This window comes from Megascapheus bottae, chromosome 17 (genome assembly GCF_031878675.1).
Source record: "Megascapheus bottae isolate mThoBot1 chromosome 17, mThoBot2.hap1, whole genome shotgun sequence".
Lineage (NCBI taxonomy): Eukaryota > Metazoa > Chordata > Mammalia > Rodentia > Geomyidae > Megascapheus > Megascapheus bottae.
In genome coordinates, this window is record NC_143525.1 from 48,501,739 (window position 1) to 48,527,723 (window position 25,985).

The 25,985-nt window shown below is 40.6% G+C and overlaps 1 protein-coding gene across 5 annotated transcripts in view; it reads left to right on the forward strand.

Annotated features, from left to right (window-relative positions):
• Tnrc6c (trinucleotide repeat containing adaptor 6C) overlaps positions 1-25,985 on the forward strand; it is a 99,164-nt gene that overhangs the window by 11,099 nt on the left and 62,080 nt on the right. For all 5 annotated transcript variants that reach the window (XM_090351289.1, XM_090351288.1, XM_090351286.1 and 2 more), the window contains exons 2-3: positions 21,447-21,546; positions 22,557-22,578. In XM_090351289.1, coding sequence (XP_090207415.1) covers positions 21,484-21,546; positions 22,557-22,578 — 85 coding nt within the window. In that variant the 5' untranslated portion in view covers positions 21,447-21,483. The remainder of the gene's footprint in view (positions 1-21,446; positions 21,547-22,556; positions 22,579-25,985) is intronic.

The following is a 25,985-nucleotide window of genomic DNA, read 5'->3' on the forward strand; positions in this document are numbered from 1 at the left end:
CAGACTTGCTGAGTGCTTTTATTTTAATCTTATTTTTGCTGGTCGGGCAGCTTATACTCAGGGCTTAGACTGTCTCTGAGCTTTTTTGCCCAAGGCTAGTCCTCTACCACTTTGAGCCACAGTGCTACTTCTGGTGATTAATTGGAGATGAGTCTCATGGACTTTGATGCCTAGGCTGGCTTTGAACTGTGATCCTCAGATCTCAGGCTCCTGAATAGCTAGGATTACAGATGAGAGGCACTGTGCCCACTGTGCCCAGTGTGGCTGAGTGGTTTTAAAACCTAAGAGATCACTGGGCGCCTGTGGTATATTCCTGTAATTCTAGCTATTCAGGAGCCTGAGATCTGAGGATCTGGAATTGATTTACTCTGTAGTATCTGACCTAATGGGTTGGAAATTCACAGTATTAGATTGTGTTCTTTTGTCTGTAAATGAAAATAATTTGATATAAGGATGATTGCTTATATTTTGAAAACCATATATGGATCCTTGATTTCCAACTATATCAGAAAAGTGGCTTGGACAGGACTGTGTCTAGGAGATAGAGCTCGTAGGTTACTTTCTGCCACAACAACAGGTTTTTCTTAGTATATTCTTTGAAAATTAACATTACTATACTAAAAGGTTAAGCCCATTTAAATAAGTTCTGGGTTTGATCCTAATTATAAAAAGTCAGAAGACGGGCCGGGAGTTTGGCCTAGTGGTTAAAGTGCTTGCCTAGCATGCACGAAGACCCGGGTTCGATTCCTCGGTACCACATACCTAGAAAAAAGCCAGAAGTGGTGCTGAGGCTCAAGTGGTAGAGCTCTAGCCTTGAGAAAGTCCAAGGACAGTGCTCAGGCCCTGAGCTCAAGCCCAGGACTGGCAAAAAAAAAAAAAAGAAAAAAAAGAAAAAACAAAAAACATTCTGTGGTCCTTCTGGGCTGTGTAGCAGTAGTATATCTAAAAAAAAAAAAAGTCAGAAGACATTCTGTTAAAACAAAACAAAAACTGTCACCTTGAAAGTAGAATACAATTAATGGGGATAAGCTAGAAGTAAACCACCTTTTGTGATAGGTCAGAGCAGCATTTGAAGGAGTGGTTACTGCCTTTCTCTATCTTTTTTTTTTTTTTTTTTTTTTTGCCAGCACTGGGCCTTGGAATCAGGGCCTGAGCACTGTCCTTGGGCTTTCCTCAATGGTAGCACTCTACACTTGAGCCATAGCACCACTTCTGGCTTTTTCTATGTATGTGGTACCAAGGAATCAAACTCAGGTCTTTGTGCATGCTAGGCAAGCACTCTACCACTAGGCCAAATTCCCAGCCCCACCTTTCTCCATCTTCTAATTCACCTACTTCCTATTCAATCTCAAGTGTTTTGGAAAGCAATTTCCCTTACTTGACCTATTTTTCTCCTGCATTGTACCTTTTTTCTCTTTCTTCTGGTTCTCCCCCCCCCCCCCACCGCCCCACACACACCCGGCCACCCCCTCTTCTGGTTCTTTAACACACACAAAAAAATGTAGACATGGAATGCTGTAAACCATACAGATTTACTAGCTAAGGAAATTCAGTTACCAGATTTGAAATATCTTTTGTTTCATTATGTAGCTTTCTAGGTTGGCTTTGTAGCAATTTTTCTTCTTTAGTTTGCTATCATAGCTTTCAGAAGAGACATGTTGAATATCTGAAATTGGTAGACATTGATATAGAAGGAAAATAGGTGGAGTAAGATACAGCTCTTATTCTTGTAATATAGGAATTTAAGGATATTAAAGCTTTAGCATATGTAGAATAAGAATAATCCGAGCTGGATACTGGCAGCTCATGTCTGTAATCTGAAGTATTCAAGAGGCTGAGATCTGAGGATCACAGTTCAAAGCCAGCCTGGGCACAAAAGTCTATGAGACCCTTATCTCCAATTGACGACCAGAAAACCAGAAGTGGCACTGTGGCTCAAGAGGTAGAATGCTAGCCTTGAGCTGAATAGAACAGGGACAGCATTCAAACCCACAGTTCAAGCTCCAGGACTGACAAACTGACAAAATGAGAGAGAGGGAGAGGGAGAGGGAGAGAGAGATTGCAGTCTAGGCCAGCCCATACAAAAAATGAGACCCTATTTGAAAAGTAAGAAGGAAGGGGAGCATGGCTCAAGCCATTATGGCTCCTGCTGAGTGAGTATATAGCTAGTAAGCCTTAAGTTTCTGAGTTTAAACCCCAATACCTCCAAAAAGCAAACCAAAAACAAACTGTTTGTCTTTTGTGAGATTAATTACCATAATGTGATGATGTTGTGTTTCATGAACAAATTAAAATTTGTTCAGTAAGATCAAATGCCTAAGAAATACCTAGTCATTTTATTTTGTGCAGGTACTGGGGCTTGAACTCAGGATCTCACGATCTGGCTTAGTTTTTTTCATTCAGGGCTAGTGCTTTATCACTTGAGCCATGTTTTTACTGGTTAATTGAAGATAAGACGTTCATAGACTATTTCTGTTCAGCCTGACTTTTAACTATGATCCTCAGCTATCAGCTTCTAGAGTAATGAGGATTACAGGTGTGAGCTACCAATGCTTGACAGCAGTCATGTTATATATAAAACTTGATTTTTTTCTTTATTTTAGAGGTATGCCAAAGTGGAGGAAGAAAATAGAATGCTTAAACATATTATTGCTTGGCATACAGGTTGTATAAATCATTATGTTGACCAGTGTACCTAGACTTTCCTTTATGATGAATGTATGCGTGCTTGAACTCCGGGCCTGGGCATTGATCCTGAGTTGCTTTTGCTCAAGGTTAACACTGTACTAGTAGAGACAGCATCACTTCTAGCTTTTTCTGTTTATTTAGGTGGTATTGAGGAATGGAACCTAGGGTTTCATGCATGCTAGGCAAGCACTCTACCACTAAGCCACATTCCCAGCCCGTATGTGTGTGCTTTATTTCTTCCACTAGATTGTAATTCCTTGGAGGCAGGATTTATTTTGTTTTTTTGTAAAACTTTTCTTACTGATTCAGTAAATGTTATTTGGCTGACTAAATACAAAGTATTCATGTATATTAGAATTTTTATACTGACTTCTCATAGTATCAGCTCTTCAAAATTTGGTAAGATTTGGGTAAAACAGTGAGCAATCATACCTCTTTTTTTTTTTTTTTTTTTTTTGCCAATCCTGGGCTTGAGCTCAGGGCCTGAGCACTGTCCTTGGACCTTCTCAAGGCTAGAGTTCTACCACTTGAGCCTCAACACCACTTCCGGCTTTTTGCTATGTATGTGGTACCGAGGAATCGAACCCGGGCCTCTGTGCATGCTAGGCAAACACTCTACCACTAGGCCAAACTCCCGGCTCCTCATACCTCATTTTTAATTCCACTACAATCTTTGCTAGGTTTACGAATCTCCAGTGATTTTTTTTTTTTTCCAGTCCTGTGGCTTAAACTCAGGGCCTGAGCACTGTCCTTGGGCTTTTCTTGAGGTTAGAGCTCTTCCACTTGAGCCACAGCACCATTTCTGGCTTTTCTGTGTATGTGGTACCGAGAGATTGGACCCGGGTCTTCCTGCATGCTAGGCAAGCACTCTACCACTAGGCCAAACTCCTGGCTAATCTCCAGTAATTTTAAGCATTAGATAATGAAAAGCAGTTCCCTGCCTCAGGTCAATGTCAAAAAGACAGTAGTTTGTTTTGCCTCTCTGTTCTCAGAATTCAGCTCAGGGCCTTGTATATCTTAGACAAGTGCTCTTCCACTGAGCTTCACCCCAGACTCTTGGTTTTTATGTAACCCAAGCTGGTCTTACATTCAGATTTTCTTATTTTCACCTCGTGAGTGCTTAAATTTATAGGTGTATGCCATTGTACCTGGCTTTTGAAAAGACAACTTTTCTGGTAAAGGAAAATCAATACTTGATGAGCCTTAATTTTCTAATTTTCTACTTAGGATCTTTTTTTTTTTTTTTTTCTTTTTGGTGCCAGTCCTAGGACTTCAGCTCAGGGCCTGGCACTGTCTCTGAGCTTTTTTGCTTATGGCTAGCATTATACCACTTGGTGCTTAATGAAAAGACTCTTACTGACTTTCCTGCCCAGGCTGGCTTCAAACCCCATATCTCAGCCTCCTGAGTAGGATTACAAGCAAGGGCCAGTGGCATCCAGCTTGTATTCTGAATCAAAAGACAAGTGGAAGTACAGCTCAAATGGTAGAATACCAGCCTGGAACAAAAAGCCAAGTGAGAGTAGAAACTCCTGAGTTCAAGTCCCAATGCTGGCACATGCATGGCTACACACCCACATACATACAAAAGAAAAAAAAAAATTCAAATTCTTCTGAGTAGCCTCCTGAATAGTTAGGATTGCAGGAGTGAGCTGCTGGTGCCCAGCTCCAATCGTGACTTTTTAAGTAGTCACAGTCTCTAAATTGAGCTAGACATGGCCTTGTACACCTATAAAGCCAGCTACTTGTGAGGTAGAGATCTGGAGGATACTCGTTTAGGCCAGTTATAGAGACTTCACATCAGTAAGCTGAAGATGGCCAGCACCTGTTATGTAGGCGGTATGGTACTGCCTCCTAGCAAGTGTGAGACCCCTAGTTAGATCAGTACTTAAAAAAAGAAAGAAAAGAAGGGAGGAAAGAAAGAATTTATCTCCCTCCCAGTGCTTGGGGATATAGTTCAGATGATGGTGTAGTGCAGTGATAGAGGATGTGCTAACATGTTTAAGGTTCAGCTCCTAGCACCCAAAATAACTATTTCGAGAACTGGAGGGACGGCTCAAGTGGTGAATGCTAGCCATAAGCGAAAAAGTTGAGTGAGTGCAAAGCTATGAGTTCAAGTGCCAGTACCAGTACAAAGGAAACAAAAATAATTATTTCCTATGTCCTCTTTCTTAAGCTTTATTTTTTATTTAATTATTTGTTTTTTGTTTTTTTTTGCCAATCCTGGGGCTTAAACTCAGGGCTTGGACACTGACTACCCTTGAACATTTTTGCTCAAGGCTAGCTCTCTGCCACTTGAGCTACAGCACCACTTCTGGCATTTTCTGAGGAATCGAACCCAGTGTTTTGTGCATGCTAGGCAAGTACTCTACCACTAGGCACACTCCCCACCCCCTTCTTAAGCTTTACATCTTTTTAAATTTACTATTTATTTTTATTTTTATTTTTTGACAGTCCTGGGCTTGAGCTCAGGGTTTGAGCACTGTCCTTGGACTTTCTCAAGGCTAGCACTCTACCACTTGAGCCTCAGCACCACTTCCAGCTTTTTGCTATGTATGTGGGATACCGAGGAATCGAACCTGGGTCTTCGTGCATGCTAGGCAAGCACTCTACCACTAGGCCAAACTCCCGGTCCCTTAAATTTACTATTTAAATTGCCTTAGACCTTTAAATAGAGGGGAACTATCCAAGTTATTTTTTTTACTTTTTCTTATTAAAGAATTTATTAACATTGATTTTTACATCATATTTCAAATGACATGTTTAACAAACGAGTATTCAAGAAGGGAATCTCTATGTATAATCTCTGTACTTTTCTTTTTAACCCAACAGTTGTGACTACTATTCCATTATCACCAAGTTATTTTTTTTAAGTTAGCTTTCTTATAGCCAAAATTTGAGAAGTAACTGCCAGAAAGCTAAGTTTAGATTTTTAGGATAATCATACAATAACCAGAAAGTATATTTTGCCAGTATTAGTATCTCTCCACATTCCCCAATCCCCCCATTCCCCCCTCCCCATACCCTCCACCCATGTCCTGAGGCTTCGACTCTGGGCCTGGATGCTGTCCCTGTGCTCTTCAGCTCAAGGCTTCTGTCCTACCCCTTGAGTCACAGTACCATTTTGTTTTCTAGTGGTCAGTTGGAGATAAGAGTCTTTAGTGCCCGGGCTGGCTTTGAATCATGATCCTCAGATCTCAGCCTCCTGAGTAGCTAGGATTACAGGCGTGAGTCACCTGCACCCGGCAGTATTAGTATTTTTTTGTTTTTGAACCTCATTCTAGGCCTGATACTGTTTAAGTTGCCTATAATTCCAACAATGCAAGAGAATGTAGGTAGTAGATTGAAGTCTGAGACTTGCCCCAGGCAGAAAACCACTAGGCCCTATCTGAAAAATGACTAGAGCACAAAAATGCTTGAGTATGATATAGTTCAAATGGTGGAATGCCCATCTCACAAGGGAAGAGCCTAAATTCAAACTCCAGTACTGCTGAAAAATACCTCATCCTAAAGATAATTTGGGACAAATTCAATAGCATATAAAAACAATAGAGTAGGGCTAGGGATGTTTCAGTAATAGAAATGCTTGCCTAGTAACATTCTGGTTTTGATCCCTTCTAACTGCCAAGGAAAGGGAGGATGTTAAATACAAATAAGGTTTATCTTTATAATTCAAAGAACTCTGCTAGTACTCTCTTGCTGTTAGTAGATTAAGTAGTAGATCAGTTGCTTCCTGGAGAGTCATTCATAAAAGTATCTTTTTAAACTACTGCTACTGCTTCTGGCTAAAGCAGACTAGCTATGTCAGGCTAGGCAGCTGTCAGGTAGACAATAGCATTAGGAGATGATTGAAAGAAAGGAGGTCAAAAAAAAGACAGAATAAGGGGCCAGGAGTTTGGCCCAGTGGTAGAGTGCCTACCTAGCATGCACAAAGACCCGGATTTAATTCCTCGGTACCACATACATAGAAAAAGCCGGAAGTGGTGCAGTGGCTCAGGGTAGAACACTAGCCTTGAGGAAAGCCCAAGGACAGTGCTCAGGCCCTGAGCTCAAGCCCAGGACTGGCAAAAAAACAAAACAAAACAGAATAAGTATTTGGCACCATTTACCTTTCTGTGAAGCATTTCCCAACCTAAATTTCTGATTGCAAAGCTGAGCAAAAAGCTATGGTTGAGACATTGAATACAGTTTTAGCAGACACATAAACATGGATTTTAGTGAGGACAAAAGAGAAAGAAAGAACACCCTAGCTTTTAGTTGGAAACCATCCCCCCAAGTATTTTTCTCTCAAAGTAGTGGGAACCCTAAAATGATCCTGAAACCTATGAGTCACCTGGAATAGAGTAGTGAATCACCTCTGCTTTTGGGTGCCTGTGACATGTGAAATCAAATTCTCTATAGAGGTAGATCATGTTATGTAGAACCTCACATGATTTATATAATTTTTCACATATAAGGCCAACAGTCTTTTATAAATAATCCTGTCCAAGCACAGAGAGACAAAAAGATGGAAAGGAAAACAAAAATACCCAAGGGATAAATGAGATGAAACAATGTTAAAAAGTCTAAAATAGCTGTAATTAGAATCTTAAGTTGCAGATTTAACTTACTCAGGAGGCTGAGATCTGAGGATCAAGGTTCAAAGCCAGCCAGGGTACAAAAGGAAACTCATCTCCAATTAACCTCTAGAAAACTAGAAGTGGGGCTTGGCTGAAGAGCTTGGGGACAGTGCCTAGGACGAGTTCAAGCCCCATGACCCACACAAAAAAATTGAGGATATTAAAAAGCAAAAAGCAAACAACAACAACAAAAAACCTCTGCAAAACCAAAAAAATTTTTTTGTTGTTAGTGGGGCTTGAACTTAGGGTCTGGGCACTGTCCTTAGTTCGTTTTACTCAAGGTTAGTGCTCTAGCATGTTTAGTCACAGTGTCACTTCTAGTTTTCTGGTTAGTTGAAGATAAGAGTCTCACAACTTGGGCTGGGAGTTTGGCCTAGTGGTAGAGTGCTTGCCTCGCATGCACAAAGACCCGGGTTCGATTCCTCCATACCACATACAGAGAAAAAAGCCAGAAATGGTGCTGAGGCTCAAGTGGTAGAGCTCTAGCCTTGAGAAAGTCCAAGGACAGTGCTCAGGCCCTGAGCTCAAGCCCAGGACTGGCAAAAAAAAAAAAAAAAAGTCTCACAGACTTCCCAGCCCAGGCTCCATCCTCAGATCTTAGCTTCCTGAGTAGCTAGGATTACAGTCGTGAGCCTAAATAGTGCCTGACCCCAAAACCAAAATCTTAAAACCATCCAAAAAACAATTTAAATGTGGTGATGTGAACTTGTTACCTTCTAAGAACTCAGGAGTCCGAGGCAATAAGAATCACTTGAGCCCAGCCTGGGCAACCTGGTGAGACTCTTGACTGGAAAAAAAAAAGGAGAGAGATAAGTTAGCTAAAAGAGTAGGAAGATACAACCTTCACAACCTTCAAAGGAGGGGCGATGAAGAGTGATCGTCTGCTTTGTAGAGGAAATGGAAATCTAGACAGTGGAAAAATACTGCAGTGTTCCAGGAAAACAACTGCCAACCTGGACATCTATATCAAAATACTTTTGAAAAATAGAGGTAGAATATATGCAAAAGACACAAAAACAAAAATTGGAAAGATTTCATCAATAGCAGACCCATACCATGTAACTATAAGAAATTCTCATGTAGAAGGAAGATGTTTCCTAGGAGAAAACATGGAAATGCAGAAAGGAATGAGCATGAGCACTGGAAAAGATGACTAGGTCAATAAATCTAAAGCAATGTTAAGTATGTAAGACAGCAATAAGATAGTAAATTACAGCAACACCCAAAGCTGGGAGTTCTCATGGGATTGGTATCAAACTTTAGCAATGTCATGTCTAAGGCCACCCTTCCTATCACTGCTGAGTAAGATAAACTAATGCCCAAACACAGGGTCAGACAACTTCCTGTAAGTAGCTAGAATCTTAGAGACAAGATGACTGACAAATCTTAAAATATTTACTATCTAGTCCTTAATAAAAAAAAAACACTCCCATCATTTGAACTTAATATTTTTGTGTCCCAAAATGTCTATGTGGAAATCTTCAACGTCTGATGTGATGTTATGGGGGGGGATTTGGGGAAGTGTTTTAAGTCTTGATGATGGAGTCTTCTTGAATGGCATTAGTGCCCTTGTGTGAAAGTGCTTACTTCTTTCCTTTTGCTATCCACCTGTGAGCACACAGAGAGAAGACAGCCATCTGCAAGCCAGGAAGAAGCCCTTACCAGAGTCTGACCAAGCTGGTAGCCTGATCTTAGATTGCTTGGCCTCTAGAATTGTGAGAAATGTTATTTAAGCCATCTAGTGTTTGGCGCTTTTGTTAGTCCAGAAAACTGCTGTACTGACAATGTCTGTGAGTTAACTTCTTGTATCTAGAATGGCACAAACTATGCATGAAGGAATTGGGAAGGGAAAGGTGACTCAATATTTTCTTCAGAATATGGCTTTTTCATGGAATCCAAGTTACTGTAGAGTAAGTGCTACAAGGACAAAAGGACAATTTATACCACCAAGCTAGTAGAAAAAGGGAGATAGAATAATAAATAACAATTAACGGATTGGGAAAAAAAAGAGAGAAAGAGGGCATAAATTAGGTGAGAAATTCTTAGTAGTAGTAAAATGTTCAGTTTAAGTGATAATGCACAAAAAATCAATATAATCAAAAGGAAAAATACTTCTGTTTCTTCTGTTAGACACATTAGGAAGAGCAGCATATTTAATGTACCATAAATTTACAAACCACATTTACATGATCAAACTTAATGGTTATTCACTAAAAATGGTTCTTCTCACTATACACCTACTAACTCGTGGAAGAATTTCTCTTGGCCATCCTGGCAAGTTAAAACTGTACTGGAATGTGGAATTCTTACTTTGAAAGTAGGGAATAAGTACTTCGGCTAAATGACCCAGGTAAGTTCTATTGAATTGGAAGAGGAAGGTGCCTCCATTGGGAGCTCTTTATGCCACTTGACCATCTTGTAGAAAAGAGGGTTACTTTACTGCCTAAAGTGCTTAATGCTGATTAATAAGAATTGGAGTAATACTGTGCAGTGGGTCAGGAAGGATGCTGTAACTTAGGGAAATCTTTGGAGTGTCTATAGTACAATATTAAAGAATAATGAAAAACTTCAGTACCCAGATAGGAGGAGGTCTACTGAATCATCCTGTCATATTGAAAACATTGGCTTTTAATAGCACTGATTGAGGGCAAAGGAGAAAGTCAGGGATACTATCTATCCATGGCCTAGAAACAGGAATTAATTTGTCTTTTCCAAACTCTTGTTCCCTTCATTTATATACATATACTTGAATATTAGCTTAACGGTCTTATTCAGTGGACTATGTCTGAACTATCAGGTGTAATTAATATCACCAGGGCAAGTATAGTCTTGGGACTGTGTTTCCTTGTTCGAGGAAGGCAAAAACATTTTCATATCTATTAAACCACTTGCAAGTCATTGGATGCAAATGGATTGTTTGATGCTAATGCATCAAGTATATGCATTGTTATATGTAGGGAAAGATTATGCCAACATTTAATTTGTCTCTAGTTCTCAGTCTGCAAATCCAAATCCATCCATCTACACCTTGCTTTTTTCTTTTTCTTTTTCTCCTGTCATGGGCTTTGGACCCAGAACCTGAGTGCTGTCCCTGAGCTTTTCTGCTTAAGGCTTGCACTCTACCACTTTGAGCCATAGTTCCACTTCCCGTTTTCTGGTAGTTAATTGGAGATGAGTCTGATGAACTTTCCTGCCCAGTCTGGCTTTGAAATGTAGTCCTCACATCCAGCCTTCTGTGTAGTTAGGATTATAGCTGTGAGCCAGCATCACCCAGCTTTATACCTTGCTTTTTTGACAGAGCCACTAAGTAAGTACTGCTCACCTCTGGTGCTGACAAATACACCTTGGCTCACCTATTCCTCAGCCAAATTTCTGCCCACTGTGGTAGGGCTCTCAAGAGGCTGAGATCTTAGCATAGCAACTTGGAAAACAGCAAGAAAGTCCTGTGACTTTGATCTCCAATTAACCACCAAAAAAGCCAGAAGTGGAGGTGTGGCACAAGTGATATGTAGCACAAGCCTTGAACAAAAAAGTACAGAGACAATGCCCAAGCCCTGAGTTCAAACCCCAGAGAGTGTGTGTGTGTGTGTGTGTGTGTGTGTGTGTGTGTGTGTCTGTCTGTCTGTCTGTCTGTGTCTGTCTGTCTGTGTCTGTCTGTCTGTCTGTCTCCCCCTCTCTCTCTCTCTCTCTCTCCCTCTCTTCTCTCCCTCTCTCCCTCTCTTCTTCTCTCCCTCTCTCCCTCCCCCCCTGTACACACACATGCACACGCACACGCACACACACACACACTCTCTCACACACTACCTGGGAATACACAGGGAGATACTACTGAGGAGAAACTGAATGTTCAGAGTGCATAGGGCTTAGTACTGTACTGTGGATGCTTGATTTACTTTTCCCGTAACACCACTCAACTTCTACAAAGGACATGCCACCTTTCAACAACATTTTCACCTTTTGTTTCAGCAAGCACATTTGCTTTTACCATGCTTTGGGGAAACCATTTTCAAAATTAAGGGCACTGGGACACTCAGATCACACAGTGATTTAAACACAATGGATAACACTGGAATGACTTGAGTGTACCAGCTGAGCTGCTTGTAATGAGCACCAATTGTAAAGCTTGGTTGATGTGCAAATACTTTAAGTTTTTTTGTCTTTGTTTTTGTTTATGTTTTTGCCAGTCCTAGAGCTTGAACTCAGGGCCCGGGCACTGTCCCTGAACCTCTCTGCTCCGGACTAGCAGTCTACCACTTGAACTATAACATCACTTATGGCTTTTTCTGAGTATGGGTTTGTATGTGTGTGTGTTATCGAAAATCGAACCCAGGGCGCTATGCCTGCTAGGCAAGCACTCTACCACTAGGCCACCCTCCTGGCCCCAGGTTTTTGCTTTTTCCTTTTATTTTGCAGTACTGGGGTTTGAACTCATATCTAACAGGCACTCTACCACTAGGATCTTGCACTTTTTGTCTTCATTTGCCTCAGGCTACATTCCTACTTCTTCCCAGGAGCTGGGACTCAGCTTGTTTGTTCAGAGTGGATCTTGCTAACTTCTTGCTGGTGTTGGCCTCCAACCACTATAATCTCTGCCTCTCTAGTATCCCCTAACTGGGGATACAGGTGTACACCGCTATGCCCAACATGGAATCTTTTTTTTCATATATTTTTTTATTGTAATTAATAGAACCAACATGGAATCTTATGTAAAAATTATACCAACCATATTTATTTTAGAAGACCAAATATTGTTATTTGCTTGCTTAAGGTTCTTCAATGGTTTCTCATAGCTCTGAAGATAAAGACCATGGATTTTAAGTCTGCCCACCAGACTTTCTCTGTGGCTTCCATTGTTCCTATTCTTAAGCTTGTTTGTCAGATTGCTCTTCCCTCCTTCTCACCCATCCCCTCCCCGCTTGTTTTTCCAGTGCTGAGGATGGGCCGTATACAATCCAGGAAAACCTTGGGTATACCACCAATCTATATAGCATGTTGTGTTCCTTGTTCCATAGTACCGTTGTCCATGGAAGGCCCTCCTTCTCGCTCAGCCAGTTCTCCACAGTGTAGGTGATGACCTCCTGTCTCATTGGCTCTCCCCGAGCTCTCCCAGCACCCTGCCAGGTACTGGTGGCTCATGCTTTCAGTCCTAGCTGCTCAGGTAGTTGAGATCTGAAGATTGCAGTTCCCTCTTCACCCCCCCCCCACCCTCAGTGAGACTCTTATCTCCAGTTAATCACTCAAAAACTGGAAGGGGGCCAGGAGTTTGGCCTAGTGGTGGAGTGCTTGCCTAGCATGCGTGAAGACCCGGGTTGGATTCCTTGGTACCACATACATAGAAAAAGCTGGAAGTGGTTCTGAGGTTCAAGTGGTAACTCTAGCCGTGAGAAAGTCCAAGGACAGTGCTCAGGCTCTGAGTTCAAGCCCAGAACTAACAGCAACAACAAAAAACTGGAAGTGGTAGAGCACTAGCCCTGAGCAAAAGAGGTCAGGGACAACACCCCAGTGCTGAGATGAACCCCACAACAAAGAAGAAATGCATGTCTGTTAGGGGTGCCCAACAGTGTGATGACCGCAGTGTGTGCTTGAGACTAGGTCAGCCTTCAGTGCGGCTGGCAACTCTTGACACTTCTGACGGTGTTACTCCACTGGGCTGGATCTCACATACTTACTTCCCCTGTAAGCTGTGGTAATGCTCTTCACCAGGAATAGATTGAGAAGTGACAGGTCTTAGTAGTATGAATTTTCCCACACTGTATTCTCAAACTGTCCACTATGCCTAGTATTTCAGCTGTCGGAAACTTGCTGTTGATGAAAAGTAGTTCGATTTTCATAGTTTTGCCTTTGAATTAAACAAGACCATCCAAAACCTCGTATTATGTTCCCTTGGGTCCCCAGAAGATTGCTGCCTCTGTGAATACCCCCTGAGCTTTTCTCGTTGTGCCAGCTGACTGTCAGGAGGTGCTCTGAGTTAGCCCACCCTTCATGTAATCGGGGGCTCAAAATATGCTGCCTAGTATGTAACCATTGCCTGTAGGAAGCCCCTTTTGAGAGACTTGCTTTGGAACCTGTTAGGAAAATCTTTATTCCATTACAAAATGGGTGTTTATTATCATGATTAATGAGAATCTATAAAGAACAGAGAGAATAACTATCATAAAATGGTAAGATAATTTGGTAAATTGCCATTTGCTTTCACTATGGGGCAAATTATAGGTTGGTTCTAAGTACATGTGGCTATAGTTCTATTGAACCACTTGGAGCATACAAACTCTAAGCTAAAAGAAACTAGGAAGCCAAATTGGTAGCAACTATCAGTACTTTGATTTCATGAGATTAACAGGGTGGTACGTGGGCATGATATTGGACACATGGCCCTTAAGAGATAATATAATTTGAATATTAGAGCTCATTTAAGACAGTGATTTCCAGACAGCAGCTTGAAATAACTGGTGCAGAAACAGTCTGTCAACATTGTTTACAAAGTAAGGCTAAACCCATTAGGGTCTCAAGTATGAGCTGTTTGGTCCAGTAAACAGTACACTGCTTTGTGTTTGTTGAGTGAATCACTAGAGATTCCACTTCTAGAATCTCTATTTAGATCTCTTTTCCTCCCATCTGAACCTGCTGTTATGTGTTTGAAAATAAAATAGAATTTTTTCTATAATTGATAGGTTTCAGATGTTTTCTTCATTTTTGAAATTAAACTTTGCATTTGACATTTTTAATGTGAAATACTGTGGTGGTGGTAGTGGTGGTATTTTTGTTTTGTTTTGTTTTGTTTTCCCCCAGAATAGAATTAATCACAAATTTTTCTACTACTTTTGTTTTATGATAGAAGCTGTTTAGGAAGATACTTAGTTCCTGTTTTATTGCTCCAGTGCAGACTCATGAAACCTTTTCTCTTGCTGTCCTCACGGAAGAGGCTTCATGCTTCAGATGTTTGGTATTATCAAGTGATTTCTGCCCATGTCTTTCTTATTCACCTGCCTGCTCTCCCAATATGATTGTTATTTGCTTGCTTAAAGTTCTTCAGTGGTTTTTCATAGCTCTGAAGGTGAAGACCATGGATTTTAAGTCTGCTTACTGGACTCTCTGCTTCTTCCAATGTTTCTATCCTTTAGATTTTTTGTCAGATTGCTAACATCACTGTGTTTGAATTTAGAATCTAGTTTTGAGCAGGAGTTGGTTCAATGACTTAACCACCCTTTTATTCACAGAATTGTATAATCTTTGAATAAGACCTAGAGAGGAAAACAGTCCAGGTGTGTTTCAGTGACTGGCCCTCAGTTACATAGTGACAGGACTTTGTTCTTTCTTTCTTTGTGGTCAAGGAAGACCTTTTCTTTTTATTTCTCCCTCCCCACCCCCAGTCCTGTGGCTTGAACTCAGAGCCTGGGCACTGTCCCTGAGCTGCTCTTTTTGCTCAAGTTAGCACTCTATCCCTTGAACCACTGCACCATGTCCAGCTTTTTATGTTTATATGGTACTGAGGAATGGAACCCAGGGCTTCATGAATGCTAGGCAAACACTATTACTAAGCCACATTCCCAGCTCCTCCTTTTCTAAACTTGTCCAGATGTAGCACACATTTGGAAGACAGAAATACCAGAGCACACTAAAAACAAGCAGTTTAGTGATTTTTAGTGATATTAGCCAGATTTAGGCAGTTTTTTTAATTAAAAAATTTATTAACATTGATTTTTACATCATATTTCAAATGACATTTAACAAGTATTCAAGAAGGGAATCTATATATACAATCACTGGCACTTAGATTTTAGAACATAATTGAAATTAGGCTGAGGGTTTGTATGTCATAGATACATATTAGTCTATGTATTAAAACATGTCTATAGAGTCACAAATTTTTATGTCTGTGTAATTGTGTTTGTATTTCCAATACCATGTCCATGGCATTGGGTACACAAATATTGAGTCCTCACTCTTGTACTGTTTGGATCTAATAGCCACATATTAAGGATACCATGCGCCTTTTGTTCCTTTGGTCTTGACTTGTCTCACTCAACATGATTTGCTCTAGATTCATCCACTTCCCTGTGAGTGGATTTAGGCAGTTTTTAACTCTACCTGTAGGGTCTAGTATTTCTGGTCTGTGTTTTATATTCTAACTTAGGATCTAAGCATATCCATGGAGTTTTATTGGTATGGCAGTATTTTAAAGTGTTGGCAAATTTGGAGCAGGCTCTTGTGTAAGGGATTCACTTATCAGTTAGAAGAGAGAAGCCAGATAGTAATGTGATGAGCGGAGTTTGCACAACAAACTGCTAACTAACTATATCAGGAGACCTTGCTGATGGTCCTAAGTAAAGAAGATTCTAGAGAGTACAAGAATGGTAGATAGGAGAACTGAGGTGGAACAACCAGACAAAGCCTGGTTTAGACTCACTGAAGAGGCCACCGTCATGCACAGGCATGGCAGAAAAGTTGCAGTGATCCTTGTCTGTGAACTTTGCCCCAAAGCCACTGTCTTAGGGAAATCAGTTGGTGCAAATGTGCTAACTCCTCAGGAGGCTGTGCTCTTCTGCCCTGTGAGGTTGATTCTGCAGCACTGTGTACCAGGTGGGAGGCCAGCTCTTCTCTCTCCATTTCTCTCTAGCGCCCTCTGCCAGAAAAGCCCCACCTGGCTGAGAAAAGATAATTACCCATCACCAATCCACTTTGACTGAGCAAGCAGGAGGTTGGCACTGAGAGGCAGTGCCCGCCTATGGTTTTGAATGTTGATCTGTGTCGGTGCTATCAGTGAACTGAAGTACTGTGGCCTAGGAATATGTTGTGCTTTGATTTATGTTGTCCCTGAAGTCACTACCCCTGAAAATCCTTGACTTCAATAGTTCTGTGTAGGAAATTGAGTATAGTTACCAGTGGGAAGTAAAGGATGCCACGTGACATAGTGACATGTTTTGGTGGTTAATCTTATTTTATGAAGAATGAGAATTGCCATTTGTCCTGTGATATAAAGCCCCTGGGAGAAGGTAGAAATGCCGGAGCATGCTGATTGGTCCCTTAGTGGCTAGCCATCAAGCTTCACTGATGTTTGCTACTAAGAGGTGAAGCAGCAGATGCTGTTTCTTAGGAAGGCAGGTAAATTTTGGCCATAGGAGCTCCATACTGAGGTTGCTGCTAGATCTGCCTTGTTTTACACATTTGGAGATTGTAAACTGAAGAACTAAATCCTAGAGTTGATAGAGTCCATATTAGCATTAAAATGGGAATAATCCAGAATATCTTTACAAAGCTTGAGTTGAGCTAAGTGTGTAGCATCTTCCTCACACTCTGAAATATGGCTCATATTAGGTCAGCTTTAACCTCTGTGGGCAGGGCCAGGATCAGTTGACATCTGGCTCTTCCTTACACTGTTCTGGACACCTGCTACTAGAAAATGTGTCTGAGACCTAGGGCAAAGATTGTAGGCATTACTTCTGGCTTTTCTGTTTATGTGGTACTGAGGAATCAAATCCAGGGCTTCATGAATACTAGGTAAGCATTCTACCACTAAGTCACATTCCCAGCCCATGGAAATTTTAAAATTTTTGTTATTTTTGTGAGACACGAAAGATGGCCTCAAACTCATGATCCTCTTACCTCATCCTCTTGAGTGCTGGGATCATAACGCCCCCATCTTAAGTTGCTTTTTTTGTAGGCTAGAACAGGATTTTCAGTAACATACTGGCATATTATTTGTTGCAGCCCCCTCCCACTCCCTGCAGTGTGAACTTCAGAAGACCTTAGAGCCTTGTCACTCACATTACACTTAGGTCTTCAAATAAAAACTTTTTCAGCTGATGCTGGTGACTCATACCTGTAATGCTAGCTACTCAGGAGGCTGAGGTCTGAGGATTGAGATTCAAAGCCAGCCTAGGCAGGAAAGGCTATAACACTCTGATCCCCATTAACCACCAGTAAGCCAGAAGTGGGCCTGAGGCTCAAATTGGTAGAGCGCTGGACTTGAGCACAAAGCTCAGTGATAGTACCCAGGCCCCAGGTTCAAGCCTCACAACCACCAACAGCAAAAAAGTCTTCCTTCCACTCCTTGGTCCTGTAGTTTTGTGGCCCTGTGGATATTCCTTCTATATGATGACTCTTATACTTCTGCAAGCTCCCTATGTGCCATTACCTGATGCTTCTGTGCAGCCTAGTCCTTGGGGCTCAGTGGCAAGCATACCCTTCTCTACTACTGCTTGTTTTCAGATTCTACCAAATACTAATTATAACTCAGGCTTTACTGTCTTTTTTTCCTACTAGATTATATGCCCCTTGAGATTAGAGATTATTTTGTTTTGTATTTTCATATAGCCCACAGAATCTAGCACATCTTTTTTTTTTTTTTGTACACAGCAGGTCTTCAAACATGCTGAATACATTAAGAGTTTTCAGTATTTCTGTGATAACTAGACAGGACACCATTTACCATTTTTCCAACCCTTCCTGACTTAAACATTGAATTTTCCAAACTTTCTAAATAATGATCTACAATATATACCCCCTCGTGTTCATAAAACAAATTTGAGAATGGATATTTTGGTGAGATGACAATAGAGTCTAACTAGTACAACTCTAGGGTATCAGTTCTGAAGTGTCAAGCAGATAAAACTAATGATGAGAAACTAAATGATAAAGGCATGACACACCACCTGTAGTGTTGGGTGCTGGAATAGAGTGGCACAATGCCTTCTGAAAACAGGTTTTCAACTTGGAATGTTAAAGACTCAGCCAAAAACATAAGTCAAACAAAAAGGTGGCCTGGAGCTATTTTTAGACATACAAGGTCTCCAGAAATTGACTTCCCACACATGCATCCTTTCATGAAAAGACATTTGGATGTTGTCCAGCACATTGAGAGTAATTCAAGGAGTGGCAGTCAGAAATGATTGAGTTAATAAATAAAAGCTGATGGGTGGCTGCTGACATTTTCAGAGGAGTTCACAGGTTTGTTACTCACCTTTGATCTGTATTTCCAACTTGTCAATCTGGAGCAGACAGAAATCAATAAGCCCAGTAGAAGGCCAATGTAAAAGAACAGTAGGCTTTGATAAAAGAGTAACCATCGACACCAGAAAAGTTGCACACATGGCCCATAGCCTCTGAGAACACTGAGCATTAGGGAGATGCAGTCAGTGCCAAGGGGGGCGGGGCAAACTGTAGACAGGCAGAACAGGCAGAGGGGCAAGTGAGTTGTTTCATAAGTCATTTTAGTGTTGGTAGGGTGAAGAGTGCTAACTGTACCATAAAGGGAATGCACTATCGAACTGAATACTTGAAAGTCCTTAAAGGGACAAACTGTGGAACATACATTTTTGCACAATAAAAAAAATTAATGAGGCTTTACTGTAGGTGGTCAGAGCTCTACCAGGCTCTTCCCTGCTGGGATGGAGCAGGATAGAAAGCCCTGGGCAGGACAGTCAGGAGAATGTTTTAAATTTTTGGTAAGCGAGCAAGCAAACATAGAATAGAAGGAAAAGAAAAGCAGTTAGGAACTAAAATTAAACAAAAAGTAAAAATGGATGACAATGTATTAAATAATTATTAAATAATTAAATAAATGTATTAAATAATTCATTAAATAACCATGGCAAATATTTACATATAGTGCAGGTGCCATTTATCCATTGAACTGGAAGTAGTGATGAAAATGTTAGAGCCATCACGTCTTTTTTCCTCATATCTAACTGTTGCACTCTCAAATCACTAAGTTAGGAAGTAGCAACTTACCGGGCATGGTGGCTCATGCCTTTTATCCTAGCTACTCAGGAGGCTGAGATCTGAGGATCACAGTTCAAAGCCAGCCCTGGCGTTAAAGTGCCTGAGACTCTTACCTCCCAGAAGTGGCGCCTATAGCTCCAAGGGTAGGGTGGTAGCCTTGAACAGAAATGCTTAGGGACAGCGCACAGGTGCAGAGTTCAAACCCCAAGACCAACCAAAACAAAAATCAGCTGCTTAAATGGGGGTGTTATGATCCCAGCCCTCAAGAGACTGAGGTAAGAGGATCATGAGTTTGAGGCCATCTTTTGTGAGCTCAAAGTGGCAGAGTCAAGCAGGCCAGGGTGAGGTGTTTCATGGCTATGTGAGCTCTTTTTACAGCACTTCACTATGATAGTGGATCTTATTGCTGAGGAATAGCTGGCACTAATTTAATTTGCAGATGAATCAAATTAAGTGAAATTCATTTTCATTCCTTTATTGAATACTTTTAAATGTAGTCTGTACCAACCTACTTTATTGAATTTACTCTCTGAAGATGATTGAAGATTACTCTAGGTAAAGGGGTCTAACAGTGAGTGGCAAGGGAGGCCACTGTTGACCTGGTTTTCATTTGCTGATTTTCTCTGTGGGTAAGCGGCTGAAGTTTGGTGATTGTAGCCTAGCCGGGTCACTCCCCAGAGCTGTCTGTGGTATGTGAATATTACCTAGTGTCTATATCTTTTACCTAGAAATTATCATCTAAGATGATCAACAACCACTTTCAAACTGCATAAATGTCTAATCTTTTTGTTTGTTTGTCCTGGTACCATGGCTTGAATGAAAAGCATTGTGTTTTTTTTTTTTCTTTTCCCCCTGCACGTGGCTGTCATTCTACCACTTAAACCATACATCCTTTCAGACATTTTGCTGGCTAATTGGCGATGGTGTTGGACTTTTCTGCCTAGACCATAAAGCTCTAGGTCTCAGCCTCCTCAGTAGCTAGGATAATAAGTGTGAACCATCCATGCCCAGTATGTCCATCTCCTTTCAAAGCAGTGTCTCTCAACTTTTAGGCTGGGTCTGGATTCACCTGGAAGCCTTCTGTACTGTTAACACTTGAGTCCTGTTCCTACAGGTTTCATGGGTTGCTGCCTTGGAAGGAATTTTTTTTTTCAGTCATGGGGCTTGAACTCTGGGCCTGGGTGTTGTACCTGAGTTCTTCAGCTCAAGGCTGGCACTCTACCACTTGAGCTACAGTGCTACTTCCAGGCCTTGGAAGTTTTTGAAGCTTCTCCCCAAATGCTGATGGGCAAAGTCTAAGGATCACTGTTTTAAAGAGCAAATACTCACAGGTAGCAGCCTCATGTTGTTTCTAGTATAACAGTATTTATGTACATCAGATAGTAAGTTTAGAAATTCCTTATATATGTAGTTGTATCTTTCTAAAGTATTTATAAATTAATATATTAAAAGTAATATACTGATTGTATGTGTATTGTGGTTTGTTGTCATCGTGGTGTTTTTCCCTAGTAGTGGGCCTCCATCCCAAGGCCTTGCACATGATGGACAGGTACTCACTCTCACTATGTCCCCAATGACAGGGAGAGTCTACGGATACTTCTAAGGATGTTATTCCTGCTGCTTAACCTGCCTGTCCTACCTGCCAGTATTAGTCTGGGTTCAGTCAGATGATAGAAACCATATAGTTTATATAAACAGGTAAAGTCCAATATAAGAAATACAATGTGGTAAAAGTAACTCTATGCCTACATCCTAGCTACTCTGGAATTTGTCATGGTTCAAGGCTATCCCTGGCAAAAGTTGGAAAGACTCCTCCACCCCCTCCCCCATCTCAAACAACTAGCTTGGTCTACATTCTGTAGGTGACTCTGGCTTTGGGTATTTTATGTTTGATGCTCCCCTTTCTTTTCCTTCCCTTCTCTTCCCTTGCCTTTCTCTTTTTCCATGTGGCAGAACTAGCATTTGAACTCAGGGCATTATGTTTGTTAGGTACTCTTCCATTTGAACCACACCCTCAGCTCTTTTTAGTCTAGTTACAGTTGAGATGAGGTCTCATTCCCCTCTCCCACTCCCCCCAGGCATGCACCTGGATGGTGATCCTCCTGTTTTATTCTTTCTGCTGTAGCTGACAGTTGCACACCACCATATCCAGCTTTTTCCATCAAAATGGAGACTGACTGGCCTAGGCTGGCCTAGAACTGCCATCTTCCTGATTTCAGTCCTATGCATAAGTTAGATCATAGGCACATGCCACTGTGCCTAGCTGTTGGTTCAATGCTGAGCTATTGGTTGAGATGGATATCAACCTCTTGTATAGCTAGGATTACAAGACTACAAGTGTGAGCAACTGAACCTAGCCTAATAAAGCAACCATTCAAAAACAACCACTATACCAACATCACTTTTCTTTATATTTAATAGGGAAAAAGAAGAAGAAACACAAGAAGAGGAACATTTGATGGAAGAAAAGAAAAAGAAAAAGCAGGAAGAAAAGAAAAAGAAGGAAGGTGCTCAGAAAAAGGTTTGGCTGAAGCCCTGACTTCATTGTCCCTGTAATCAGTCATATCTGTATCATTTACATTGTCATAGCCATTATACTGCTAAGTTTCATTCTGTCAGTACGCTATATCTGTAAACATTAGCAAATAATACATATTGTCATGGTGAAAAAATAAAAGGATGGCAGCTACATTTCAAGAAGTTTGGTTTTGGTTGTGAAGTACAGCTGTGCCATTTTACTACAATCAACTGTCCAGGACAGCCAGTCTTAAGTAATAAGGAAAGGACCACTGGGCTGATCTTACTAGAAGAAGTAGAAATAACCCTTGTAGTGTTGGCAAGTATTCTTTTAGAAATCCTATCAGTAAACATTAATTCCTATCAGTAAATGTTAAAGATAAATATATGTATATATATATATATATATCGCTCTGTAGTCTTGAGTTTTATAGCATGTAAAATACTAAATTATAACATTTGCCTTTGTTCTTGCCTAGTTTAATGTAGCATGTAGTTAAACTATATACCTTTTTTTACTAAACAGATGATAGTGCTCAAACAAGCTTCCATGTAGATTTTTTTTGCCTTTGACTTAATGTTGGCATGTGATCAATAGCATATAGACGACTATTTACTTCTAATAATATTCAATCATAATAAATGAAGAGTAAAGGTTGGATGCCAGTGGCTCATGCCTATATCCTAGTTACTCAGGAGGCTGAGATCTGAGGATCAAGGTCTAAAGCCAGCCCAGGCAAGAAGGTCTGTGAGATTCATCTCCAATAAAACTACTAAGAAAAAACCAGAAGTGGCATTGTGGCTTAAGTAGTAGGGTGCTAGCTTGAGCTGAAGAGCTCAGGGACAGTGCCCAAGGCCCAAAGTTCAAACCCTACAACAGATAAAAAAGTAAATAAATAAAGTAAAGCTTTTTTTTAATAATGTTTGGTATGAAGTTTGCTTATGATATGTCATAGATGTGTATATATGTTCTACACATGCTTGTCCTAAAGAGTTTCTATTTATGTTTTTCAGGCTGCTGATCAAAAAACCAAAGGTAAATTTTATTTATATTTTGGGGGGTACATTTTATGGCAATACCAAAGTTGATAGTTTTCTTTCTTTTTTTCTTTCTTTTTTTTTTTTGGAGGGGGTCTGTTGTGGGGCAACACATATAATGGCAAATATAATGTAACCCTTCTATTAATTACAATAAAAATAAAAAATATATAGAAAAGGAAAAAACATAAAGCTAGTGAGTAGTTACTAATAAACTATATCTAAGGTAGCAGTATTTTGAGAAGATACAAGGAGCAGATAAAAACTCAGCACTGTTAGTGAGACTCCCTGTTAGTGAGTGTAGTAACATACATCTGTCATCCTAAATTCTGTGGGAGGTTGAGAACTGGAAGGATCACAGTGTCTGGCTATCCCAGGCAGAAAGTCTACAAGACTGTATCTTGTTGGAGAAAGGCTGGGTGTGGTAGTGTATACCTGTCATCCCAGCAACTATGGAATGTTTCAAATAGTATTCACATTGGCAGAATGCATTACCCTGTCTTAACAATAGTATAAAATGGGGTTGGAGGCATGGAGCTCCTGCCTACAGCACAAACTCCTAAGTTCAAACTTCACCCTGCCAGAACTTTTTCTTGAGATTTTTGCTACCTGATTTATTCCTTTTCCCTCTCCCTCTTCCCCCTCCTCTTTTGTTCCCCCCTCCCCCTCCCTTGCTCCCTTTTTTTTTTTTTTTTTGGGTCCAAGACCAGAGCTCAGTTTTAGTTCTGAACATTTTTGATCATTGGCTAGCATTCTACCAACAGAGCTACATTTCCAACTTCAAGGGTTCATCATTTCTTTGCTTTCTTTTTTTCTCCAATCTCATTTAATCATTTTCATTATAATTATTTTCTTCTCAAATACCAGAATTGTTACAAGATTGTTATTTTCTGTCATTATGCTGATGAATATTTTCACTGCTGACTCCAAACAGTGCTGAGTTTTTATCTGCTCCTTGTATCCTCTCAAAATACTGCTACCTTGGATATAGGTTTTTTGGGTTTTTTTTTTTTTTGCATTTTTTTTATTGTAATTAGTAAAAGGGTTACATGATATTTGCCAGATAGAAGGTGCATTAATTCACATACATTGATTCACATGTCTTGGTTCCCATTTCCCTCCCCCCCCACACCCCCTGGATATAGTTTATTAGTAACTACTCACTAGCTTTATGTTTTTTCCTTTTTTATATATTTTTTATTTTATTGTAATTAATAGAAGGGTTACATTATATTTGCCAGATAGAAGGTATATTACTTAACAATCATTGCTACCCCTTCTCATGTTTTTGTCCCCATTTCTCTCCCCTACCTCTTCCCAATGATTTTTCATAATGAGAATTGTTCATATCTTTTCAAACAACAAAAAATGTTTATGTGACTGTGAAAGAGTAACAGTACTGGTAAGTAATTTACTAATAGATATTAATATCTGGTTTGAATTTTTCTAAGTCTAATTATTACTAAAAGAAACCAGAATTTGCTGGGAGGCAATTGTTTTGCCTGTATCAGTGAGGCATATTATAATAGTGTTTGCGCTCTCATACAAAATTGATTTGTTTTTCTAACATGCCAGCATTTTGATTTCTTTTCCCTCTCTCACCTGGAAGTCCATATACAATTTCCTCCTTGAGCTTCAGTCAGCCATTGCTTTCATACTAGACCTGTTCGAAGTCCTTAAAGTCACTATTGTTTTACGTGCTGTTTCTCATGTCTGATGGTGTCATCTCCAGAGCACAGACTAACAAACCAGATCTGTGAAAGTTTAGTAAGAACATGATGAGTCTGATGTGCCAGGATTTCACTCTTGTACATATAGCTGGCACACAGCAGCTATTTGCAAATCCAACACCTCCTGTGCCCTGAAGCTACCCATGGGCAGAGTCCTTCTCATGTGAGGGAGATACTCAGTGAAGGAAAGCAGCTTTCAGGGACAGAGTTAGTGAGTAGCAGAACTTCTGGGACCAGGTTAGTTTTTAGGCTGTTAGGAGATCAAGCCCAGAGTTGTTTGGGTGTAGGAAAAGTATAGCCAATTTGAGTGAGTCCAAAGCTTGAATATACTTGAGAGAGACTAAGTTATAAATTGCATTATATGATATATTGAATCAACTTAAAAAGAAGTTTGAGGCAGGTTGTAGGTGGCTCAAGCCTATAAACCTAACTACTCAGGAGGCTGATACCTGAGGGTCACAGTTTAAAACCAGCCTGCGAGACTATTGCCTTCAGTAACCTACTCGGAAAAGCCAGAAGTGGCACTGTGGCTCAAATGCTAGAGTGTAAGCTTTGAACACAAAGAGGCTCAGGAACAGTGCCCAGTCTCTGAGTTCAACCTCAGGACTGGGCAAAGAAAAAAAAAGTGTGAATTGTTTCAGTTTTGATTCTTAGCTCAAAATAATAGCACTGTGGCTCTAGTGGTAGAGTGCTAGCCTTGAGCAAAAGAAGCCCCAAGACAGGCAAAAAAAATAACCTAAAATAGAAATTTTCTCCCTGGCTATTTTTTTCAAGTCCTGACCTGATTGACTGATTGATTGATTGATTTTTGTGGAGACCAGCCAGGAGTTTGGCCTAGTGTAGAGTGCTTGCCTAGCATGTACAAAGACCCAGGTTCAATTCTTTGGTACCACATACATAGAAAAAAAGCCAGAAGTGGTGCTATGGCTCAAGTGGTAGAGCTCTAGCCTAGAGCAAGCCCAAGGACAGTGCTTAGGACCTGAGTTCAAGCCCCATTACTGGCAAGAAAAGAAAAAGGTTCAGCCGGGCACGCCTATAATCCTAGCTACTCAGGAGGCTGAAATCTGAAGATCACAGTTCAAAGCCAGCCCGGGCACTAGAGGACCTGAGACTCTTATCTCCAATTAACCTCTAGAAAATGGGAAGTGGGGTGTAGCTCAAGGGTAGGGCGGTAGCCTTGAGTTGAAGAGCTCAAGGACAGTACCCAAACTGAGTTCATGCCCCATGAGCCACAAACAACAACAACAAAAAAGTTCAGGCCAGGTGAGGTAGTATCCTGCCCTACCAAATAGTGGGAGCCAGGGAATACCGTGTGTGTGTGTGTGTGTGTGTGTGTGTGTGTGTGTGTGTGTGTGTGTGTGTGTGTGTGTGTGTGTGTGTGTGTGTGTGTGTGTGTGTGTGTGTGTGTGTGTGTGTGTGTGTGTGTGTGTGTGTGTGTGTGTGTGTGTGTGTGTGTGTGTGTGTGTGTGTGCAGGTGTGTACTTTATTTGCCAGTTAATTGTATTGGTATATGTGATGTGAGGGATTTGTAAGCCAACATTTTCTTTGTTTCTGTGTTTTTTTCATGGGTTGAAATTGAGCGAGGTTAACTACAAAAATACAGTTTGTGTAAATGTGATGTTAAACATGGTTTAAGCCATGTTTATTAAGGTTCATTTAAAAAATATATATATAT